At 44.2% G+C, this 24,059-nt stretch overlaps 1 protein-coding gene and 1 long non-coding RNA gene across 2 annotated transcripts in view; one reads left to right on the forward strand and one right to left on the reverse strand.

The window, feature by feature from the left end:
• The window catches only part of LOC309365452, a 258,469-nt gene that overhangs the window by 204,006 nt on the left and 30,404 nt on the right, over positions 1-24,059 (reverse strand). The window lies entirely within an intron of this gene.
• The window catches only part of TAFA4 (TAFA chemokine like family member 4), a 125,135-nt gene that overhangs the window by 29,834 nt on the left and 71,242 nt on the right, over positions 1-24,059 (forward strand). The window contains exons 2-3 of the mRNA XM_081903423.1: positions 14,977-15,112; positions 17,523-17,638. Coding sequence (XP_081759549.1) covers positions 15,033-15,112; positions 17,523-17,638 — 196 coding nt within the window. The 5' untranslated portion in view covers positions 14,977-15,032. The remainder of the gene's footprint in view (positions 1-14,976; positions 15,113-17,522; positions 17,639-24,059) is intronic.

Consider the following 24,059-nt stretch of genomic DNA (forward strand, 5'->3'; position numbering starts at 1 on the left):
AGTCCCACTATAACACATATTTGTTATGCTTATTTAAAAAACACAAAACAACCAAGAAAGGACACGCTCTTTAGCGTCTATCTTTTTCTGCTGAAATGTAATGTGAGGTCAATACTTAAAGGTAGTTTCTGATATGCTGGTTTCTCCAGGGAAAGCCAGCATGGCGGCCTCAGTGGAGCCAGTGCTCAGTACTTTATTAAGTGCTCTGTACTTTATTAAGGGTGGTAGTTAAGATGCTTTATAAAATCCCAGAAGTAGGTTTCATACATTAGCATTACACATCCATTTCCATCTGAAGTATAAAAGTTATCAAAGGGTATGATTAACTTGGGTCCATTGATTTCAGCGGGTCTACTCTGATAGAGCTTAGTTGGAGACAACCCAGTGATCGGTCAAAAAATCCTCAAAACAAAAGTTGACCAGTCTCTAGGGATGCCCTTAGGAATGCTTCCCTGAATTCATATGTGAAAATACTGCAGCATGCCGCCCCAATCTCCGAACATTGTGAGATTCTAGGGATTCCAGTATTTGGTTTCCTCAGAATGAGGGACAATGGAGACTGTCGTGTCTTTATGATATATGGTTTACAGTGGTGCCTCGGGTTACAGACGCTTCAGGTTACAGACACTTCAGGTTACAGATTCCTCTAACCCAGAAATAATACCTCAGGTTAAGAATTTTGCTTCAGGATGAGAACAGAAATCGTGCTCCGGCGGCACGGCAGCAGTGGGAGGCCCCATTAGCTAAGTTAAGAGCAGTTTCAGGTTAAGAACAGTTTCAGGTTAAGAACAGACCTCCAGAACAAATTAAGTTCTTAACCTGAGGTACCACTGTATTTACACTTGTCCGGCTATTCCAGCAATTGGATCCTTGTTGGATCCAGGAATTAGAAGACATTCCCCCCAAATTCTCAAATATTTAAAATATTAGTTTGAGACGGCAGTGGCTTAAAAAGAGGCTGGTGTTAATATAAAAACACCAAGGTGAAAAACTTAGAAAGCAATGAAATTATACTCTGAACTTTTGCAACTGGGCATTATTTATGGATAACAATGTTAGGCTACCATAGGAACAATATGACATAGACCCTTCACCCAGGCTTTCCATGACCCATAAGACTGGACCCTCTGTGAATTTTCTGAATTTCTGTTTTATTAACTTTTATGTGTTTTTAGAGTGCTGCTTTACTAGCTTTAGGTGCAGCTTTTAATCACACTATATTGCTTTATGGACTGTACATTGTTTAGAGGTTTTGGAAACATTAAGAGGTATATAAGTGCTTTTGATTAAGTAATAAAATAATATAATATCCAGGGGGCTGAATTGTGCTTTTCTTTTGAATAGCAACAGTAGACCAAGTAGTTGCACATTCTGTTGTCAATTAATTCATTGAAATATAGATAGCCGGTGCTCTTTTTGAGGTGGTACACGCCAGTATCCTGTACTGCCACCTCTTTTCTCCCCACCGCTACCATCTCGCCACCGCCATTCACCCACCCACTCACGGCACCTTTGCCACTTCCTCTGCTGGTTGCCACCACTTCCCCTGGCTGCAGGCATGGCCTGCCAGAAGCGCTTGGGTGCAACCTTTTTACGATCATCAGGCACCTTCCTGGTGATTATAAAAGGGCCGAGCCAAAGCACCTTTGGGAAGCTGTGTCAGCAGCCGTGGAATGTGGTGGAAGTGGAAGCAGCAAAGGTGTGAGGTGGGGAGGGATCAAGCAGGTGGGCAGGCAAGCGGCCGGCAGGGGATGGTAGTGGCATCCTGCCAGGGCCGGATTTAGGTTTGATGAGGCCCTAAGCTACTGAAGGTAATGGGGCCCTTTATATGTCCAGCTGTCCTTTGTCAACAACAAATTGTCGCTGGTTTTTTTGTGTTGAATATATGCTACATGGTGATTTATGGACCTACTAGGTATCTGAAGCCATTTGCACAAAACAAAATATGTATTTTATCAAAGTAATTGTTGAACTGAAATACAATTAAGAAGTTTATCTTATATTTTGGAAATGTACATCCAGTTCTTTTTCATTTAATTTTTTCGGGGGCCCCCAAGAGAGTGGGGCCCTAAGCTATAGCTTGTTTAGTTATACGGAAATCCGGCACTGCATGCTGCGTACCAGCACCTATTTTTATTGGGGTGTGGGGGGGAACCACTGTAGCTATCTACTGTAAAAATACAAGCATTACCTTTAAAATGTAGCTATGGTCAAAATAATTAGTACAAGGGTTCCCTGCTTTTCATTCATTAAATAAGCACATGAACACTTTGGTGGAAAAAGTTTCCATTCTGGAAATGTTTAATGCATATTTTTCAAGTGCTGTGTATAGACTTCTACATTAGTAGAACTTTAAAAAGTCACTTGTATTAAGATGAATAAGGTTTTAAAATGGGATTGTTAAGAATACAAGGTTTTATGGACGTGCATAAATAAGAATAAAACAATGGAACCGGGGGGGGGGAGTGGAGGGTAGTCAATTGAGTTGAGATTTATGATTTGAATTTTTGTTTGTGATTTGTGTTTTTTGTCATAAAATTAATAAATTGTATTTAAAAAGAGGAAGAAAAGGTTTCCATTCTGATTGACAGTTTCTCTGTACACAAGCCCTTCACTGGGTTTGTATCACGACTTGAGAGCAAAGAATCTCTCAGGGAATCTCTCCATAATGAGACCCCTGTACTTCCCAAACATGTCCTCCTGCCTCTTGAAGTCTGTGATAGATATACAGTGGTACCTCGGGTTAAGAACTTAATTCGTTCCAGACGTCTTGTACTTAACTTGAAACTGTTCTTAACCTGAAGCAGCACTTTAGTTAATGGGGCCTCCTGTTGCTGCTGTGCCGCTAGAGCACAATTTCTGTTCTCATCCTGAAGCAAAGTTCTTAACCCGAGGTACTATTTCTGGGTTAGTGGAGTCTGTAACCTGAAGCGTATGAAACCCGAGGTACCACTGTACAGTTGAATGAACCAAAACCTCTTCTCTTACGATATGCAAGTGAGGTGCTGATTTCTGGCATGGTAGCCTTAACAATGAACAGGGGCTATCAGTGTTGACTTCTCAAGTTGTCAACTTCCCATTTGTCTGTAGGATGATGAATTATAGATGGGCTTCTATGGATTAACACTTGAGTCTGTCCCCCCCAAAAAAGCACAAATGGAGGTTTGCAGCTTTGAGTCCCATTAACTATTTGTAGGGCCTGATTGCAATTCTGTGATCTTGCCTTTTACTGGAAGAAGATGCACTGGTTTTTGCAGGAGAAGAGGATGCCCTTATTTTTGCTTGCCATCCTTATTCTCTTTGATCCCCACTTCCTATTGTTACATAAAACTACTTACTGGAGTTCTGTGTTTTAAAATGGCATATTACTACTTTAAGCACATCACCTTGATGCCTCTATTGAAAGGGGCACGAAAGTTGTTGCTGATGGCAAAAGGGAAGGGGATGTTGGCAAAGGGTGCAGAAGAGGAAGCAGGAAAACGGGGGAAGCAGACGGTCTTTCTCTCACTGCCCCATTAAGAGGATTTCTGGGCTGCCATCTGGAAACCTCAGAGCATACCTGCTATTTGTATGAACTGAGATATGAGTGGTAGAGCTGTCGCCAGGAGATTTGGAGTGAGATGTCAGCGATATATGGATGACACCCAGCTTTAACACTCTGTTCCATCTGGATCAAGAGCAGTGCTATTTTTCAAGAAAAATAGGAGCCAGAACTCACCATGAACACCTCCCTTGTTCTTTTATAATGGCAATGGCACCCACTTGAGAAGTCCTGTAACTGAGTTCCGGTGAGTTCTGGCTAAAAAAAAGTCCTGATCATGAGAGAGGGTCAAGGTATTTGTTTCCTTCTCATCTTCTGGGCATTATGGCATCCACATACACCCTCCTTGTGCCTGCCAAGACATCCTGCGTATTCCCTCCCCCACCTTTTTAAGCAATGTTCGGGGCTTTTTGAGATGGCCTGCTTTTTTCTCCTTATTCCATTTGTTTTGGTGTATGTCTTGTCTGTTGCTTGGGAGTGAGGGTTCTGAACATTGGAAATTTTTCTTCTGCCGTATGGATATTTTGTGGTGCCGTCATATCTTTCCATGTGTGTCCCTGGACTCAAAAAGTTTGGGGAGCCTTCCTTTACTGCACTGTGATGTTTTCCAATCTGTGCATCTGTGCATGTCTCTCCTGTCAGTAGTTTAAGACTAAACATATAGGGCCTGATTAAAACTGATGTGTCTCTCTTACATACTTGCATGTACACACCCCTTCATCATTCCTCCACGCTTTAACAATCCATCCAGGAAAACTCAAATATGCTGACAATCCCCAGCCCAGATAGATTGCACATACAGTGGTACCTCGGGTTACATACGCTTCAGGCTACATACGCTTCAGGTTACAGACTCCGCTAACCCAGAAATAGTACCTCGGGTTAAGAACTTTGCTTCAGGATGAGAACAGAAATCGTGCTCCGGCGGCGTAGCGGCAGCGGGAGGCCTCATTAGCTAAAGTGGTGCTTCAGGTGAAATACAGTTTCAGGTTAAGAAAGGACCTCTGGAACAAATTAAGTACTTAACCCAAGATACCACTGTACAGTCCACCCAGACTGCATAGTTCCGGTGCAGTGTTTTTAAATGCCCTCCTATCTATACAAAATTTTGAATGGCACTCTAGGATGCAGCTTGAAGTTAAGCTGAATAGAAGGAAAATAGCACATAGGACAGAACTAGAGAGAGGTGTTTGAGCTTTAGGAATATCTGGTTAAATATTTGCCAGCAGGGAAGGCATTTTGCAGAGCCCTTATGAGTTCTAACATTTCAACATGCGGGCTTTTCCATAAAACATACAAAGCCCTGGGCAGTTGCCTTGTCTGGTCCATTGCTAATCTGGCCTCAAACACATTGTCCGGTTTGGCAGAATTGACTTTTGAGATTCACCCAATGCCTTTTGGCCTTCAGAACTGGGCCATGTAGATTCCTTTATTACCTAATTTACATCATTCTCCGTGGGCTGCAGTGCCAATTTATATAGAGAAGCTAAAACGAATTTTGCTTATATGAGCACCACTTCCCTAAACCGCTGGCTGGGCTTCTATAGGGATCTGAAGGGGCTGTGGACTTGGGTAGCAGAGCTGTTGTTGAAGGCAGGGGATGGATAGAGTGGAGGGCGAAGGGACCTAAACACGAGGCCTGCAGTAATTGTGAAAGACAAATTGCTACCTTCTTCCTCCCGCCCTTAATATGTATCCTAACTGGGGTGTTTTCAGCTGCTGCTCATCCTCTGGCTTGTCTACATTGGCTTGCAGCTGCTCTCCAGTGCTTCTAATTAGGGTTGTTCTCTCTCCCCCCCCCCCAGTCCTGCCTGGAGATGCTTAGGGATTGAACTTGCGGCCTCTATATGCAAAGCAAATGCTCTGCTACTCAGGTGTAGTTCAGTCGGTAGAACATGAGACTCCTGATCTCACGGATGTGGGTTCGAGCCCCACGTTGGGCAAAAGACCCCTGCCTTGCAGGGGGTGGGACTAGTACGTTTCCAAGCACAATTCAAAGTGCTGGTGCTGACCTTTAAAGCCCTAAACGGCCTTGGTCCAGTATATCTGAAGGAGCGTTTCCACCGCCATCATTCTGCCCGGACACTGAGGTCCAGCACCAAGGGCCTTCTGGCGGTTGCCTTGCTGCGAGAAGCCAAGTTACAGGGAACCAGGCAGAGGGCCTTCTCGGTAGTGGCGCCCGCCCTGTGGAATGCCCTCCCACCAGATGTCAAAGAAATAAACAACTATCTGACATTCAGAATACATCTTAAGGCAGCCCTGTTCAGGGAAGTTTTTAATGTGTGACATTTTAGTGTATTTTTTTTCTCTGTGGAAGCAGCCCAGAGTGACTGGGGAAACCCAGCCAGATGGGCTGGGTACAAATAATAAATTATTATTATTATTATTATAGATGACCATAGCTCGCAACGCTTCCCTTTTTTAAAAGGGAAATTCCCTTATTCCGAATAGGATTCCTTGCAAGAAAAGGGAAAAGTTGACAGCTATGTAGATGACCCTTGTGGTCCTTTCCAGCTCTACAGTTCTACAATTTTGCGGTTCCTCAGTAGCAATGCACTCGTTTTCAAAGGAGCCTTTTCACAGACCCAGACTTGTCCAGGATTATTCGCAGAGGCGATAATAGCCATGCTGATAAAGGTACATGTAAAGGGAATCTTAAGTGGTCCAGCACTGACTGGAACATAAGCAGGGTTCCCACTGGGTGAGATTCCATGATGAAGAGTGTGCCTCTTTTAGGGAGCTTGCCATATCTTTTCTTTCTGAAACATCTCCACGACCTTATCTCAGGATAAGATGTGTGCATGCAAATATTTAAATAAAATAAAATAAAATAATTAATTAAATTAAATTTATTTTAAAAATAAATTTAAAAAATGTGCTTTCCCCCCTTGGGGTGGGGTCTGTAGAAGCTTAGCCCTTCCCTCTCCAACCACAGTCTCAACAAAGTTTGCCTCCCTGAAGCTGCTATTAGTCCCCATCAGTAGCACTGGATATATTTTGTGCCCCACCCCTTTGCTGAGTGCCTATGGAATGTGTAAAGAACATAATGTTTTCCTAAGGAAATTTACACTTTTTAACTGGTGCGGATTTAAGGTGTTGCTTGGCAAATGGGCAATTATTACGAAATCCATATTGATCACGTTTCCCGAACCAAAATGCATCGTGTGGCATCATCTTGTCTATTCTTGACCTTCAATTGGTTTTTGCATCTGTCCTGGGATCCCTGTTTTATCTACAGGCCCTCTTGCGGCATCAGTCTAGTACTGCTTTGAAGCAACCTCAAGGATGTTTATAGAGGGGAAATAAATCTGCTCATTTTCCTAGGCTACTTCCCAGCTGACACTCATGCGTTATTGCGCTATGCCAACATCTTTCGCTTTTTCTCTTCCATTCACTTTGTTTATTTGATGTGCTTTCCACAAGTGTTGCACTTAGGATGTCTCATCGACTCATCCCAACCAACTCCATCAGAGCATCAGTGTGTGCAGTTGCTTATTACATGGGTTCTGGACATCTACCTCAGAGATGCTGCCTTTTTCCCTGTCATTGAAACTCAGATAGGACTGTTCAGATATTGTCAGCAGACCTTCCACTGAATGGCCGACTTCAGCAGGGGGCAGAGCCAGCTGTTATGTTGCTATTGTGTATGGGACCAGTAGATGTGTCTCCGCTTCCCAGTCCAATGAGCAGAGGGAGGGGCACACCTGAAAGGAGTTGTGAGCAAGGCTGATGCCATGACTCTTCCCCACTCAACCAGCCCTTTGGCGGGTGCCAAAAACCTATGCAGTTAGTCCCATCTTGTGCTGCACACATGTTCTGCATCCACTTGCGACTACAACATAGGTAAAATGGCTCCCATGTGGGTGGGTGAGCATGCCGTTGACTGCCCCCCTAATGTTTGCGACCTTTTGACAAGAGAGGAGGCAGTAGGGAGAGACAAACACACACCTTCCATTTGTTTTCTGTGTATCCAGAATCCTAAATAGATGCAACCAGTGTGGGGACAACCTTGGGGCCAGGATGCCATAGACCTTATTTACAAGTTGCGCAAGTTAGCAGCCATTGCGCAGGAGCCATCTAGTTGCTGCTTTGGGATCGCAGATTCCTTTCTGGCATCGCCTGTCCCTGTTTTTTCTGATGGAGGCCAAAAGGTGACGTGCTGGAAGGAAATATGCCCTGTGGACTTGAGCCCAAATGGCTGTTTAATGCTCACTAAATTTGAGTGTGCTTCCGCTGAGGATAACAGAGGCCAGCGACTCTGAGGAGGAGAGGGAATTTGTTCCCAATAATTGTATTTATTTTGGCGTGGCACATTGAAGACAATGAGCTCTGGGGCTTGGTCAGAACAGAGAATGGGTGTGTGTGTGTGTGTGTGTGTGTGTAGGCAGATGTGTGGCTGGAATGCTGTGATGCCACAGGCTTTGGTGTCGCAGAAAAGAGGATGAATTGGAGGCATCCGTGACATTGGCACATTAATATGATTAATGACACAGCTTAATTTGCATGGGTGATTCATCTGTACACAAAAGAGAATTCTCAAATTAGTGGCTTTCTGGCAAAGGCAAGTGACTTTGAAAGGATTTGTCTGAGAGGGAAGAGCAAGAAAGGAGGAATTATTATTATTATTATTATTATTATTATTATTATTATTATTATTATTATTGAAAAATTAAGAAAAGGAATAGTGTTGCTGTGCATTCTTCTGGATGAGATCTAATGAGATTATGACCCAAATTGGAAATATTTAATATCTTTTATCACTATAAATTATGTATGCACAATCTGCTTAGCTGCCTTCCCTCCCACAAGTCAGGGATGACTTAATTTGACTCTAAGACAGGGATTAATATCATTTAGGCCTTTTCTCTGATTACTTTAAAAACACAGCTGAAATTATAATGAACTGCCCAAGTCAAATAGATACAGCCAGTGATGCTGTAACTTGACTGAGAAATCTCTTATGTAAGCCACAAGAGGGCACCCTTGCTATGCTAAACCCAGACATCCACATCACATGCTTGCGGTGTTTACTCTTAAAAATATATATTTTATAGAAATGTAGTTATTTAACCTGCTGTTGATTTTTCTTAAATAAAAAAACCTAATCCTCAGCCCCAGGGTTGTTTGAAACACCAGTGATCATAGAGTTTATAGTTATAGGCTGCCCCGGGTAGCTTGCTTTCGATGCAATAAAAGAAACCAAACTTTTGTGTGTGGATTCTGTATGGCGTAATGCCTGCTATGTGCTACCAAGGCAGACAACATACAGCAGCACAGTGGGCAGATAGGTGCAAGCTGTGTTCCTTACAAGTGTATTCAGGTACCTTGAGAACAGTGCATGAGATTTTTGTTTCTGCTAAAATAAAGAATGGGCTTTCCTTTCACTAGCTCAGGAATCAAACCACCACTGGTGATCTCTGAACCATCCTGGAGGTGGAGGAGGGGCACAGCTCAGTTCAGGGGCAGGCAGGCTCATCTGTTTCTGCTCAATTTCAGTTTTGCTTGTGTTCGTAAATCTGTTCCATCCCAGACCTAGTCCTCTCCGTCTCAGCTGAATGTCGCATACTGCATGGCTGAGTGCTAGGCAGAACAACGTAATGTATGACCAAAGAACTTGAGGATTTCAAGTACAACAACTTTCATACTCATGGAAAGAAGAAGAAGAAGAGTTTGGATTTGATATCCTGCTTTATCACTACCCGAAGGAGTCTCAAAGCGGCTAACATTCTCCTTTCCCTTCCTCCCCCACAACAAACACTCTGTGAGGTGAGTGGGGCTGAGAGACTTCAAAGAAGTGTGACTGGTCCAAGGTCACCCAGCAGCTGCATGTGGAGGAGCGGGGAAGCGAACCCGGTCCCCCAGATTACGAGACTACCGCTCTTAAACAAAACACCACACTGGCTCTCAAAATAGGACCCAGTAGGAAGCTCAAAATAGGACCCAGTAGGAATTGCTGTGGTAGAAAGTTGCATGCTTTTTGTGCAATACTCAGCAAGGGTACCAAGATGGGTGGTACAGAATGGAATTTATAGAGGACAGAGATTAGCCAAAGAGATAAGCCATGAAGCTGGTGGACTCTTCTTTGTTAAAGGTTTTAACAAGGGAGACAAAGCAGGCGATTTCCTACTTTGACAGAGGCTCAGGCTAGATGCCCTTTGAGATTTCTGCCAACTCTGTGACAGCGGAAAAGAAAAGTAGCCACCAAATTTAAAATAAATATGGCTTTGTCCACTATGTGCTGTGGACCAGCGACCAGGAATTACCATCAGGTTCTACAAGTGAGCTTCTCCAGGTAAACCAGCTGACCATTATTCATGGTAGAGGGCTGGCCCTACCATTGGGCAGAATGAGGTGGCTGCCTCAGGCGGCAGAGGTTGAGAGGCTGGGGAATGGTGGTGAGGTGTTAGAAGACACTGCTACGTGTCCCCTGCATGGCTAGTTTTCCAGTCTCAAATCCAGTGTCCTATCCCCAGTGTTGAAACAACGATTCAGCTGCCAGTTCTGCAGGCTTCCATATGTGCGTTGTTTGTGTGAGGGGCACCTTGCCTTTTGCCGACAAGCAAACAAGACAACACAAGATGTCTTGTGTTGCCCCAACTGGGTTAGATGTAAGCAGTTCTTAAGCGCCTTAATTCCTTGTTTCTACTCAATGGGAGTAGCCACCCATTGAGGCAACAAGTTCTGAAATCTGGTAGGAACATGCAACACTGTCTTACACTGGGCAGATCACTTGTCCTCCCCAACTAGCAGTGTCTACTCCAGCCAACATCACACCCTGTTACTGGACTCCAGCATCCATCTAGTAGACCATCTAACCATGGTTAGAGCATGGTTCTCCTAACTCCAAGGTTGTAGGTTTGATCTCTTTATGGGATGGCTGCGTATTCCTGCATTGCAGGGGGTTGGACTGGATGAACCCCAGGGTCTACAATTCCATGATTCTGTGATTAGCCTGCCAGCTGATGATGAGAACTGTAGCCCAACAATATCTGGAAGAAGAAGAGTAGAAGAAGAGTTTGGATTTGATATCCCGCTTTATCACTATCCTAAGGAGTCTCAAGGGACACGGGTGGCGCTGTAGGTTAAACCACTGAGCCTAGGACTTACTGATCAGAAGGTCTGTGGTTTGAATCCCCGCGACGGAGTGAGCTCCCATTGCTCAGTCCCTGCTCCTGCCCACCTAGCAGTTCAAAAGCACGTCAAAGTGCAAGTAGATAAATAGTTACCGCTCCGGCGGGAAGGTAAATGGCATTTCCGTGCGCTGCTCTGGTTCGCCAGAAGTGGCTTAGTCACGCTGGTCACATGACCCGGAAGCTGTACACCGGCTCCCTCGACCGATAAAGTGAGATGAGCGCCACAACCTCAGAGTCGGCCACGACTGGACCTAATGGCCAGGGGTCCCTTTACCTTTACCTTTAAGTAGTCTCAAAGTGGCTAACAACCTCCTTTCCCTTCCTCCCCAACAACAAACACTCTGTGAGGTGAGTGAGGCTGAGAGACTTCAGAGACGTGTGACTAGCCCAAGCAGCAGTTGCATGTGGAGGAGCGGGGAAGCGAACCCGGTTCACCAGATTATGAGTCCACCACTCTTAAGGCAGCATGTTGGCCTTTGTATGTTCTGACTGGCAATGGCTCTCCAGAGAGAAGGCTTTTTAGGACTCAAGATAATCTGATCAGAAATGCTAAGGATAGAGCCTGAAATCTTTTGCGAGCAAAGTGTGTGCTTCAGACAGTCTGAATCATGTTGTGTTGTGTTAATTGTGTGGCCAAACCCACCAAACAAGCAGTTCAAGGAGGAGATAGCAGTTGAACCTGCTTTTGCTACAAGCTTATACTTGATTCAGAAGAGACATTATATTTGAATGATGTTGGTACACGAGGATTACAATGGCAAAAGCGAATAATGCACAGAGGTTGTGCACTCACGAGTTTACTTGTTTACTCACGAGTAGTCTTTTTTGAGCATTCAATGGGATTTATTCATTGTATGTAAATTTAGGGCCAAAGTCCAATTTAAAAAGCCAGTCCGGTTTTTGTTTTTTTTAAAGTAGAACAAAAACAGGGATAATTAGGCCTTTAGGGATTTATAGCTAAATATCCATTACAGTTCACATTTGTTTAGCCCATTTAAAAGGGCAAACTCGGTTGGACAGCAGGTTAATGGTAAGTGAGTTTCCGTTTTTTAATTCATCACTTACTTGCCTTGATGGTTTTAAAATCTACCTGATCAGCAGCAATTTGAGGTGTTTTGTCTCCCATCCTCTGCTTGTTTCCTCTGAGCTCTTTAGAATGTTTAATTCATTTACATAAAAGTTAAGCATTAATCCATATCTTCTGTGCTCTTGTTTTAACAGCCCTCATTCTGTAATAGTTAAAAATGCAGTGTGCCTGCTTATTTCATTGATATAAATAAGGATAAGTAAGCAGTTCTTAAAAGGGAGAGGGGGAGAAGACAGGGCACTTCTTTTTAAAGAGGCGCACAAACTGGGGAACAATTTACAATTAAATCCACATTCATAAATTCCTTAATTGGCATAGTCATCATCTTTAATTGCTCATTATAAAGGATACCATAAAATGTGATGGGAGCAAATTGTTAGCAGATGATATTATGGGGGGCTATAAAAATGCATTTTGTAATATGTAAATATTGATGGGGGGAACGTTCGGCATTTAGCGGGAAGAAATAATGTGATTTAGAAAGTGATTGTAATCAAAAACTAAACTGCAGCTCTTCAGCTATGAGCACAAGTCATTTCATTGGAGAACTGGCACCGAAATCTCATGAGCTACATTGCAACTCCATTATCTTTCTAAGGCACAAATGCACAGTTGTTTGTGAATCCCTTTGTCACCTGAATGCCCGCAGCTCTGGTAAGCATGCGATGTCAATGCAAAGGGATACAGAAAACTGTGTCATGCGGTCTCTTATGTATTGAGCATGCTGCGCTGTGATCAGGCTTAAGTAGCATTCTAAATGCCCTGTAGCTGTGGTGGCCAGCCATACAGAGCAGAAGTCTCTCAAAAGTACCAGTAAGGAGAGAATCCAGTCCTCTTATCATGTGATCTCCCAAAGTTTAACTACTGGAGTAAGACCTCGAACTAGTGTGCTTTGAAGCCATGGATCCAGCACATTGACTTTTCCTGTTGCCGTTAAATCAAGTTGTTGTGCATCTCTGGGTTGGGCTCATGGAAGTTGTGAATGGAGCTCCAGCTTCATATATTTCCATAGGATGGTGCCAAGGCTGTAGGGCAGACTTCCCCAACTTGGTGCCCTCCAGACACTTTGGAGGGCGGCTGCCATCAGCCCCAGCCAGCGCTAACAGCCCCAGGTTGTGGACACCTGCTCTAGGGAAGGGCTGTGTTTGCAAACTGCACTGCCCCAGTAGAGTTCTTTGCTATTAAAAGGTCAGGTGTGAGCTTGTTGTTTATGCTGTGTGTTAGTCAATACAGTGGTACCTCGGGTTACATACGCTTCAGGTTATATACATTTCAGGTTACAGACTCCAGTAACCCAGAAATAGTACCTCGGGTTAAGGACTTTGCTTCAGGATGAGAACAGATATCGTGCTCCGGCGGCATGGCGACAGTGGGAGGCCCCATTAGCTAAAGTGGTGCTTAACAGTTTCAGGTTAAGAACGGACCTCTGGAATGAATTAAGTACTTAACCGGAGAGTGGCGCTGTGGCTTGCTGATCAGAAGGTTGGCGGTTCGAATCCCTGCAACGGGGTGAGCTCCTGTAGCTCGGTCCCAGCTCCTGCCCACCTAGCAGTTCGAAAGCACGTCAAATAGCAAGTAGATAAATAGGTACCACTCTGGCGGGAAGGTAAGCGGCATTTCCGTGCGCTGCTCTGGTTTGCCAGAAGCTGTTAATCCTTCTGGCCACATGACCCGGAAGCTGTACGCCGGCTCCCTTGGCCAATAAAGCGAGATGAGCACTGCAACCCCAGAGTCGATCATGACTGGACCTAATGGTCAGGGGTCCCTTTACCTTTACTGCTGTATTGGGCTTTCCAGAGTCACTTTGTCTGATGCAAAGGGCAGCCTCACAGATTGTTAAAAGGAATGTTTCCCCCTGCAAAGGAAAGAGGCATTTTAAAGGCCAAGATATCTCTCCTCTCACTTTTTTTTGCCTTCCTTAGGTACCTTTATGTAATGAAAATCGGGGGGAGATGCAAAAGAGAAGAGAACTCTTCCACTTTATAATGGCAGAGGCAGATTTAGGGGAATGTGACTGGCTCCCCTGCTCAGGGTGCAGGGACTAAGGGGGCACCTTTCCACCTGCTTTCCAAAGCCTACTATAGTGGTACCTTGGGTTACATACGATTCAGCTTACAGACTCCGCTAACCCAGAAATAGTACTTCGGGTTAAGAACTTTCCTTCAGGATGAGAACAGCAGGAGCAGGAGGTCCCATTAGCTAAAGTGGTGCTTCAGGTTAAGAACAGTTTCAAGATAAGAATGCACTCCAGAACAATCTAAGTTCTTAACCTGAGGTACCACTGTATGTGCTTACCTCTAGAAGAAGGCGTGAGTGCTCTAGGACCCTGCCAGAGCCTTGCGCCTCCATCCCAAATATATTACTTAGTTATTTTGAAACATTTATCTTACTGTAACTAGTTTTTAAGACTGTTCTGCAGCAAAAGTTAGAAACGCAATTCTTGTGGGTGAAAGAATTCATTACTACACAAGATTTGAGTTTCATACTTTTGCTGCGGTACAGTCTATTGTGTGTTACAATACACATGCAGAGTTTAAGAATGCACAGTATTTAGAGAACGGGAGTCACAAGTTTCAAATGTGCTAACTTGTGAGTAAATGTCTGTTTCAGGATCTCTATGTAATACTAAGCCAGTTCTGGCACCTGCTGTGCTATACAATAGAATACAGTGGTGCCCCGCAAGACGAATGCCTCGCAAAACGAAAAACACTCAAGACGAAAGGGTTTTTCAGTTTTTGCGTCGCTTCGCTAGACGAATTTCCCTATGGGCTTGCTTCGCAAGACGAAACGTCTTGCGAGTTCTTGCGAGTTTGTTTCCTTTTTCTTTAAGCCGCTAAGCCGTTAATAGCCGCTAAGATTTGTTGCATAAAATACATAATCAAGGTGGGCACAGATTGGCAAGAATTACCTGTTTTTAAGCTGGGTTAGTGCATGGTTGCACCCTTTTATTAACTTTGGGGATATCTTTGTATCACTGATACAAAGCTCTTTGGGTGTATAACCGGAGTTAAAAATGAATAGGTACAAAAATTGATATTGTCAAGTCACTGACACTGTGCTGTTAAAATAAGGCCTGTAGACTTTCTTCATAGAATGTTGCTGTGGAATTTTCTTGCTCTGAAGATGTGGCACTGTGCAACAATAGTTTTACAAAGTTTCTACCAGCACCTGTCTAAGCCCTCGTTAATTGCTGCCTAATTTTGTTTTTTCTCTAGACCCTGGATGTGGAGGAAAGCTTGGGATATGCAGAAATGCTTGTGCCTATTTTCAAATGGGAATTTGGATTTACTGCAGGATATGTACACTGATAAATCTGTTTAACAACAGTCAAAACCTGGAAAAGGGGCTAAGGTAAGGGGAATGCTTCATCTTTTTAATAGACTATGAGGATTCCTGGAATGTCTGATGGGTAATATTAATGACCTTCAATTGACGTTACACAGGTAACTGATTTGGGAAGGTGGAAAAACATGATTTGGAATGCATTTTTTTTGGAGCGCTGTTACTCAGCTCTGATTACCTGGTTCTAAAGATTCAATCCTACTTTTTTCAGAGTTGCTTCTTGTTCCTGAGAGATTTCTCTTCATATTCCTGGGCCACACCCAGTATCAAATTTTGAAAATACCAGTGTAAATCTAGAAATATTCTCCAAGCCCAGATATGCAGGAGCAGGGCCACCTCTATCAGTACCTGGCATCCTTGGGCAGTTATCAGAGCACCTGAGGCAGACCCCAACACCAGGATCTGCTGCCCCCATGGATCCTGCTGCCTGAGGCGGTTACCTCACTTTGCCTCATGGGTGGGCTATCCCTGGAGCAACTGATGGGAGTCCTTTAATTGTTTTTCTGGCCTGTCACTCTGCTCCCAACCTAGCATCACTCTGAGGAGCTCTGGGGAAATTGAAAGGTTGGCTAGACTCAGCTGCCTAGTGTTGCCGTCCCAGCCAGGTGTGTCCAGTAGGGTCCTGACAGAGGAGGATGACCACTGGATGACACTTTGTCCAGGTCTTCTTCCAACCTGGAGCCAGCCCTGTGCATGGACTAGTTACTCAGTGAGGGCAAGGCACTCTGCAGATGTCCAGAGGCGCTTGCACCTCCATTATGGCATTGCGTGCTGAATCCTGGCCTGAAAATGCATTGCAGAGGGGTTGAGCTCTTGTTAGCGCTGTCTGAAATTATGTCCCTGGCTCCATAGAGAAAGATTGAGCAAAGCCAAAGCTGGGACTTGCTGGGATTCACAGTATTTATGTTATCCAGTCAACTGCCTGATACTGCTTAAGAGACAGCAACCCCTTCTATCTAGGGGCCTGACCTCCCATCTCACCACCACACTCATCACAGGTTATAGTTCTGGTTCATGCCATAGAATATCTAATTCATATTGTGGCCACATTGTTGCTTGGATTTAAGCCAGTGTCCTGTTCAGCCAGAAGGTCCAGATGGCAAAGCAGCAATCTTTGGCCGGGGTCCAGAGCAATGGTACTTTGGATGTTTTCATGCCACACAATTTCCATTCTGTCCTTTTAAAATCTCTTCCCCTCTCTCTTCCCTGTGGCATCATTTCTGTAATTTAAAATCGGTGTTGTTCAGGTTTTCTAGACCTAGGACTAGGGATAATTCAGATGAAAATGGAAACGGGAGCACAAATCCCCCATCTTTACTCGTTTGTCCCATGTCTGGACTAAAAATCAACCCAGGGAACATGATCAGTATTTGCTGCTGCTGCTTTCAATCTGCCACTGATGTTTTTATATGTGTTGGAAGCCACCCAGACTGACTGGGGCAACCCAACCAGATGGGCAGGGTATAAATAATAAAATTATTATTATTATTAGTGATGTGTAATTGATTGCACCCCCCCCATCTGCACTGTGTTTCCTTTGCCTTGAAATGGGTTGGAATAATGTCAAAACTTATGTAATCTATGTCTCAAATTACATATATTATGCTGTTATGTAACTTGTCCACAGCAGACATCAACATGAATAGCATAATTCTTGACGGAATACAAACTGCAGCAGAAAAGAAACGGCGCTGCAAGTGATGAATATAGGATAGAGTAGAAAATGATGCCCAACCCATAAACCCAACCACTAAAATAAAAATAAAAGTATCTCTCTACATCAGGGGTTAGGTGTCCCTCCAGGTGTTCTTGGACTACAGCTTCCATCATCCTTGACCATTGGTTATGCTGGCTGGAATGGATGGGAGTTGGGATCCAACCGCATCAGGAGCACCACAAGTTACCCACCTCCCCCCCTCTCTCTCACACAAACCACTTTTCGTCATCTTTCATTTACCCAGAAGATAGTCATAGCAGTGCTGGTTTGAGCTACCATGGCTGATCCGTTGCAGACCAGTGATTTGAATGGTCTGTTCCAAAATGTTACTTAAGAAATCCCATGTATATTATTTGTATGTGTGTGTTGCAAAGATCTCATGCTGAGCCATGCCCAGCCCTTCGAACAGAATCACACCCAGAGACCCTTCCAGCTGTGTATCTGGAGGAAGCACCAGCTGCTATTCTGAATCCCTTCTTATTATGAGACACGGCTGGTAGCGAATTGATCTTGGCTTAGGTGCAAATGTGATTCCATCCCCTTAAGTATTATGTTTTTAATAATCCATTCCAATTAATTTCCAGCCTGTCACCAGCCCCCCCTTTGCAGCTTTCCCTTTTTCTTTTACATTACTCCCAAATTATATATTGTCCGTCTCACTCATTGTCTTCCTTTCCCCCACCCCTTCCCCGCTGCCTGCAGGATGAGGTCCTGTGCCAAACCAATGCTTCCGTCTCAGTGGCTGTTCCTGGCATATGTGTTAATGGTGTGCTGTAAATTGTTGTCCGCGACTAGCCACCATCCCCGGGGGCACCCAGGTAGGAGCTTTTAAACTCATTACGCGCCGCCGAGGCCAATTAATAACACTCTCTGAATGTTAGCGTCCACTTTTTAGCCATGGATAATTGATGAAGCTGTTGACACTGCGCTGCAATCGGAGCAGGAAAGGTTATGAACACATGTGTACGGAAAAAGAAAGAAAGAAAGGGATGAGTTATTGCTCAGATTTCAAAAGAGTTCATGGTAACGTTTATGTCGGGCAGTTTCCCAAGTGATTTCAAAACATCTTCCCGGTTTGGGGTGTTTTTCTTTGTTTCTCCTTTGTAACCAAAAGCAAAATAGATCTCAGTTTCGTATAGCAGAAAATTGTTACAGAAAATGAAGGTAGGTAGGGGAGAGGGGAGAAAAAATAATAATGATAGCTTACTAGTGATGTTTCACACGTTAGTTTCCTCTCCTTCATGTGATAAGCTGATTACTCTAACAAAATAAATTCCATTTTTAGAGCAGCTGTGATGGCCCTGCACAGTTGACAGGCTCTGTAGGATGTGAAAAACAGACCGGGTTTTCCCAGATGAAGAGATCAGTTATGGGGGGGAGATGCAATACCTGGCCTAAGGATCTTCCGAGAGAGGGTTTAGTGGGTAGGAACCTCCTGAGACCACTTGCTCACCAACCTAGGGATTTCAGCCAGAATCATATGCATGCCCAAATCTGTTGAACTGAAGACTGTGTCTCCCCACAGTTACAGATAGGTAGCCATGTTGGTCTGCCATAGTTAAAACAAAAAAATTCCTTCCAGTAGCACCTTAAAGACCAACTAAGTTTACTTAGTTGGTCTTTAAGGTGCTACTGGAAGGAATTTTTCTCCCCACAGTGTCTCTTCTGTGGGCTGTGGGAGCTGCCAGCCAGCTGAAGCGTGCTCCCTTTCTGTAAATGAAAGCTACTTGGCTCACCTGAGAATTTGGTGTAGAAGGTTTTGGACTTTGAGCCATAAGTGCTTGCCAGGCAGGACAGAACCATTTTGCTCGCTTCCCAGTCGACGGGTTACTGTTGCTTACCAGGAGAAGGCAGGGTTAGATGGCTGCTCTGCAAGCACACTGCCAGGAGCGCCAGATTGGCTCTGCTGGTGCATTTGCACCACGCTGACCTCCCTGCTGCCATGCCACTCCTAGTAATTAACAGGGACCCCCACCTGCCAGGATGGTAGCATGGCAGCCCTGCCCCACCAGGATTTCTGTATTTCCCCCTCTGTTTGCTTGGCCTTTCCTGGGGTTCAAATCCCTGTGGACTGGTAAAGAGTGCCTTGAGCCTCACTTGAGTTGCAGGGGTTGTTGTGGGAATAAACAAGACAGACTTTTCAAAGTCCTTCGTATGGTGTATGTGTGTGTGTGTGTGTGTGTGTGTGTGTGTGTGTGTGTGAGAGAGAGAGAGAGAGAGAGAGAGAGAGAGAGAGAGAGAGAGAGAGAGAGGAAGTGCAATGCTCACTCCAATATTCTGAGCAGCTCTAAATTCCAAAGGTGCAGTTTCTTTCGAACGATGTTCACTGGAGGTTTGTTGTTGTTTGAACTTATTTGTGGAAGCACAGTAGCCACCAATAGCCTTTTCCTCCATTAATTTGTCCAATCCTCTTTTCAAGCCATCTGAGCTGATGATCACCAGTATATCTTGGTAGCGGGAGCAAATTCTATAGTTTATGTGCAGTGTGAGCAGAGCAACTGCCCTGAATCTCCCAACATTCAACATCATTAGGATATCTACAAGTTCTAGAGTTAAAAGGGAGAGAGAGAGAAGTTTTTCTTCTTTCACTTTCTCCACCCCACGCATAATTTTATACGCTCCTATCATGCTCCCTCTTTATGTGACTTTTCTATAAACTGAAAAACAGCAACCCAAATGTTGTAGCCTTTTCTCATAGGGGAGTTGCTCCATCTCCTTGATCTTCAAAGACGTGAGTCCAGAGTGGTTGTCCTTTTTGTTTGCTAATATGGGATAAAGATGCTTTTGAATTATGGTGCTGGAGGAGACTCTTGAGAGACCCATGGACTGCAAGAAGATTAAACCGATCCATTCGGAAGGAAATCAGCCCTGAGTGCTCACTGGAAAGACAGATCGTGAAGCTGAGACTCCAATACTTTGGCCACCTCATGAGAAGAGAAGACTCCCTGGAAAAGACCCTGATGTTGGGAAAGATGGAGGGCACAAGGAGAAGGGGATGACAGAGGACGAGATGGTTGGACAGTGTTCTCGAAGCTACAAACATGAGTCTGACCAAACTGCAGGAGGCAGTGGAAGTCAGGAGTGCCTGGCGTGCTCTGGTCCATGGGGTCACAAAGAGTCGGACACGACTAAACGACTAAACAACAACAAAGTGGCATGATTAGCTTAAGTCAATAAATATGTCCCTTCAAGTGATTATCTCTTTTGAAAAGCCTTTTCATGTAAGAAGGTTTCTTAGATCAGGCCATACTATTTACCTGCTTGGTCTACTATTGTCTACTCTGGCAGGCAGTGACTCTCCAGAGTCTCAGGCAGGGACTAAACCTGGGACTTCCCCCACTGGATGCTAGTTTGTGTTAACACTGAGTGCAGCCTGGGTCCCTATAACTGCATCCTTGTCATAAAAAACATGCTGACGATAAAAACTCCGCCCCCCAAGGAGGAGGGATCCTGTTCCTTGTTCTATGACATAGGGCTGTGTAGTACCTATGAATATAAGGGGACGCGGGTGGCGCTGTGGGTTAAGCCACAGAGCCTAGGACTTGCTGATCAGAAGGTCAGCGGTTCAAATCCCCGTGACGGGGTGAGGTCCCATTGCTCGGTCCCTGCTCCTGCCAATCTAGCAGTTTGAAAGCATGTCAAAGTTCAGGTAGATAAATAGGTACCACTCCGGCGGGAAGGTAAACCGTGTTTCCATGCGCTGCTCTGGTTCGCCAGAAGCGGCTTAGTCATGCTAGCCACATGACCCGGAAGCTGTACGCTGGCTCCCTCAGCCAATAAAGCAAGATGAGCGCCGCAACCCCAGAGTCAGCCACGACTGGACCTAAAGGCCAGGGGTCCCTTTACCTTCACCTATACCTATACTTTTACCTATGAATATAGCACTCTAGCACCACCTTGTGACTATTTATAAGCATCACAAGTGTTACGCCACAGCACATTTATTATTTTCTGCATTGCTACCCCATTCTTCAGCCAAAAGGGCTCCCAGAGCCAACTTACAAAGGAATACTACTACTACTACTACTAATAATAATAATACAGCCCTTGCCCTTAGACATACAATCAAAGAGACAAGGCACAAAAGGAAAAGGGGACAGGGAAGGAGGAGGAAAAAACCAAGCCCAGGGAACAGTTCTTCACAAAGTTCTTAAAACCCAGTTCAGCTGGGTTGGAAATAGCATAGGGTAAGGAGGAGGTAAAAGCATCTTCTGTCTCAGCAGAGCCAATGGACTGGCCCTGCATCTCTTCTGTACCTCTGTTGTGGCTTAATGGAGGAGCTGCTGCCAGGCCAGCATATGAGAATTTGCATTTCTAAACCGCAGTTTGCGTTCCAGTCCAGGGTACCAACCACAGAAAGAAAACCATTTATATAAGATCATATCAACTTAAAACAGGAAAGGTCTTGACATCCTGGTTATTCTGAAAAACCTGGAAAGTTTCTCCATACGCCTAGGCAGTATGGAAGGGGTGTGCTTAGAGTGGCTGCCTGTGTAGGGACCCTTTGTTGTTACCATGGCAACGAGAAGAATAAACAAAACTCCCAAACTTTGAGCAGTGAAAATCTGCCAAACAAATGGTGGGACCAAAATAACCTATGCAAATGTATGCAAATCTGTTTCTTTAAACATTATCTCAGTTGCAGAAGTGGGGGGCCCCAGAATAATTTAGAGCTTAACTTGGCTGCTGCACAAAAACTGTAGTTTTTTCCACATTTGTCATGTTTACATATAGTTTTATGACAATTCAGCATTCAGTTAATTAGGGTGGTTTTGAGTTTTTTTAATATAAAAAAAAATCTGTACCATCTGCTTTGGTACCATTTCCAAAATCACCTCATTTAGAGGCAAGTTTCCATGTTAAAAATAAACTCTTGGGAGCCTCTGTTATTATCACATTGCAACAAAAAATATATGAAATTGCTGGCATCAATTAGCATGGGAATACCTACTACTTTATCCACAAACACTCCACAACTGGGAGCCCAGCGACATGGTGATAAGTTGCTGGCGATTTCACAAGGTGGTGATTGGTGTGTGAACAATGTCTGAATGTGTAAACTTACACGAAGCCGCCACTTCGTGGTCTCGTTTTCCTCCCCCTTCCCCCACAAAAAAGTTGATGGTGGCTATTTATTTCTTGAAAATTGACAGCTACAGTTAATGAGCAATATTAATTTGCATCTTTTGAGCAGGCCCGCAACCCCACAGGCCATCTTGTTAACCTCAGTTTCCACATGGTCTTCCAATTCCGTTCAGTTTGCCTTTTCTAGCATGCAAGAGAATTAGCAGTGGCAAAAACATGTTGACTTTGGAACCTAGGATTCAATCACGCCCCTTTAAAATTCATTCTCCATCCATTCCCAGGGGAAATACCTGTGATGGGAAGATGATGATGATGTCTTTTGTGTGCATGCAAGATGAATGCTCATTACACACAGTGCAAATTCTTTAACTTTTACCGCTCAAGACTTTGCTTGTATGTGGGGTTGTGCTATTATTATTATTATTGTGGTAGGGTTAAGATTGATTTTTAGCCCTCTCAATAGGCACCCTCTTAATATTAAAGTGTTTGTGAAGTGACAACAACTTTATGTGAATGAAAAATAGATGACCGTAAGGTAATTGCTTCTGGAAGCCTCAAGGAATATAACAAGCAATACCTTGTTGCCGTTGTTAATTTTGTTCCTTCTGAAAAATTGAAGCAAACTTCAATTGAAGCAAACTTCCCTTGAACAAAAGGGAAGACTGATGTTGACCTGCCATTTTCTGTCTCAGAGTGTCCGCACCGTCTTGACTAAGCTGCCGTGATGTCACAGAATGTTCACAACATTCTAACTGTTCAGAATGCTGAAAGACCATGAAACCTTTGGAAATGAGGAGCCCAGAGCCATTGGCAGACAGGAAGTGTGGGTGCTGAGCTATGAGGGAGGCTTGTGGCTAAAGGTTAAGTGAGAAGAGGCCCCAAGATCGAGAGGGGGTAAGGGACAGGGGGAATCTAGGAAGCATGGTGGCTGAAGGAAGGGAATAGGGCAGGCTATGGACTGAGAAACAGGGGGAAAGCAGATCACAGAGGGAAAGGGCAGGAGGCATTGTATGATGTTGGCGAGATCATTGAGGACACGGGAAGGAACTCTGAAAACTGGGGATTTTTGCACTGTGCGCCTAGAGGCAGCAAGTAAAGAGAGGTGATAGTGAATTTGTTAAAAGTCACATTTTGATTTGTATGACTGTCATTACGAGGGCTACAGGTCTCTAGTTACATGTTCTGTGGCTGCATATAGCCATACAGATGCAGCAACAGACTTGTATAGCACACTTGTTTGGTACATTGTAATTGTCTTCTGAGTATTGCAGCTAATATGCGTAGTAGGGATTTCTCAGGGGTTTGAACAGGGACACTTGCAATTAGGATTGGGGCAAACACAGTCCTGCTTTGATGGATATAACTGCATATTATGGACCCCTGTGAAATAGTGTAGCTTAGGATCTTCTGAGAACTACTTTACAGATGGTAACTTGTAAGCAAACACAGTTTGTGACATTGCACAACTGCATTGCTGATAATGGGGTGTATTTGTTAAGGCATTAGCTATAGCTTCCAATTTCCTGACTTTGTGGAGCTTAAGTCAAGATGAGATAGACTTAACTCTGCGCTTAATCTGGTGGGCTTTTAAAAAATTATAATTGAGTAGTATCTGGTGAGGACTGATCCTTCTTTCTCAGTGTTCCAGTGTGTTAGATCAGGGCCTGAAGTGAACTCTGTGTACATATCATATATTTAAAGCATATGATGTCCCTTAAAGAAACCGGGGAACTGCAGCTTTTTAAGGGTGCTTGGAATTGTAGTTCTGTGAGAGGTAAACTACAATTCCCAAAGAATCTTGGGAATTGTAGTTTACCTCTAACAGAACTACAATTCCCAAGATTCTTTGGGAAAGTTATGTGCCTTAAATGTACGGTGTGTGTGCAGCCCCAGTCACTGTTTCCACGACATTGTGAGGCCGTTCTTTGCAGCCCCCCAACACAAAATCAATTCACATAATTGGAGAGAGAGGTGTTGGGTAAGAATCCTGTTGTTGATACTCAGGTTTCAAAGCAGCGAACAGAAGGAGGGCTGCTTCAGCAAGACATAAAGGGCACATCAACAGACCTGAACCTATAGCTCAATTCTCCCTTCATCATCTAATCAAACAACCACATCATGACATTGACATCTGGAGATAGGAAATATGTGTCG

Source organism: Podarcis melisellensis, assembly GCF_964234715.1.
Source record: "Podarcis melisellensis genome assembly, chromosome: 2".
NCBI lineage: Eukaryota > Metazoa > Chordata > Lepidosauria > Squamata > Lacertidae > Podarcis > Podarcis melisellensis.